This window comes from Phalaenopsis equestris, unplaced genomic scaffold (assembly GCF_001263595.1).
Source record: "Phalaenopsis equestris unplaced genomic scaffold, ASM126359v1 Scaffold194367, whole genome shotgun sequence".
Taxonomy (NCBI): Eukaryota; Viridiplantae; Streptophyta; class Magnoliopsida; order Asparagales; family Orchidaceae; genus Phalaenopsis; species Phalaenopsis equestris.
The window spans coordinates 1-1,145 of record NW_018214316.1 but is presented as its reverse complement, the minus strand read 5'-3'; the positions used below and the strand labels follow the sequence as shown (position 1 = coordinate 1,145).

Genomic DNA, 1,145 nt, shown 5'->3' with positions numbered 1-1,145 from the left:
CTTCATCGCCCCGGCGGTCGTCTCTTCACCACCCACATCTTCGGCGAGCGAACCGTCTTCTCCGCCGACCCGGAGTTCAACCACCTCGTTCTCGCCGGCGAAGGTCGCATCTTTGAGGGAAGCTACCCCTCTTCTATCTCCACTCTCCTCGGCCGCCATTCTCTTGTTCTCATGAAGGGCAAGCTTCACAAGCGCATGCACTCTCTTACCCTCACCCGCTTCGCATCCCCAGCCGTCATCCGCGCTTCTCTTCTCCCCGACATCGACCGCGTTGTCCGGCGCAACCTTAGGTCTTGGCCCGCTTCTCTGCGGCTTCTCGATCAGGCTAAAAAAATCACTTTTGAGCTCACGGTGGAGCAGCTTGTCAGCGAGGGGCCGGGGGAGTGGACGGATGATCTTCGCCGCCATTATAATGCTCTCATTGATGGCTTTTTCTCTCTTCCACTACCCTCTTTCCTTTCTTTTACTACCTACGGCAGGGCAATCAAGGTCGTTCTGGTTCTCGTTCGCATTTTCTTAGCCATTTATGGAACAAAGTTCAAACATTTTCGATGCTGTGTTGACAAGTTTTGGATTTTGGGTTTTGTTAATTAGGCGAGGAAGAAGGTGGCGGAGGAACTGATGAAACTGGTGAGGAGGAGGAAGGAGGAGAAGATTGTCGTCGAAAAGGGAAAAAAGAAGGACATGGTGGATGAGCTGCTCGATGCGGACGATCGATTCACGGAAGAGGAAATAGTTGATTTCCTTCTTTCCTTATTTGTAGCCGGCCATGAGACCACGCCGACGATCATGACTCTCGCCGCCAAATTTCTAGCTGAGAATCCCTCCACCTTCGTCCTCCTCAAGGTACCCTGCAATTCCGTTTATCTTTTACTTAGTCGTATAAATGGATGAAAAAAGGAGAGACCTTTGCGCATTGCAGGAAGAGCACGATGAGATACGGAGGAAGAAGATGGGCGATTTCGAAGCATTGGATTGGAACGATTACAAGTCGATGCCTTTCACACAATGCGTCATCAACGAGACTCTCCGCGTCGCCAATATAATCGGCGGCGTGTTTCGCCGCGCCGTCGCCGATGTTCATTTCAAAGGTCTTCATTTCTACTCCGTAATGATTAAAAAAATCAGGTTTTTAAGGTGATGTC

General features: G+C 50.7%; 1 protein-coding gene across 1 annotated transcript; it reads left to right on the top strand.

Moving 5' to 3' along the window:
* Positions 1-6: 6 nt before the first annotated feature.
* Positions 7-1,108, top strand: LOC110034891 (cytochrome P450 90A1-like; the record flags this gene model as incomplete). Its single annotated transcript, XM_020739129.1, has 3 exons — positions 7-489; positions 595-846; positions 923-1,108. Coding segments are annotated over exons 1-3 (756 nt in total), but the record flags the coding sequence as incomplete, so codon positions are not given.
* Between the last annotated feature and the right edge of the window lie 37 nt (positions 1,109-1,145).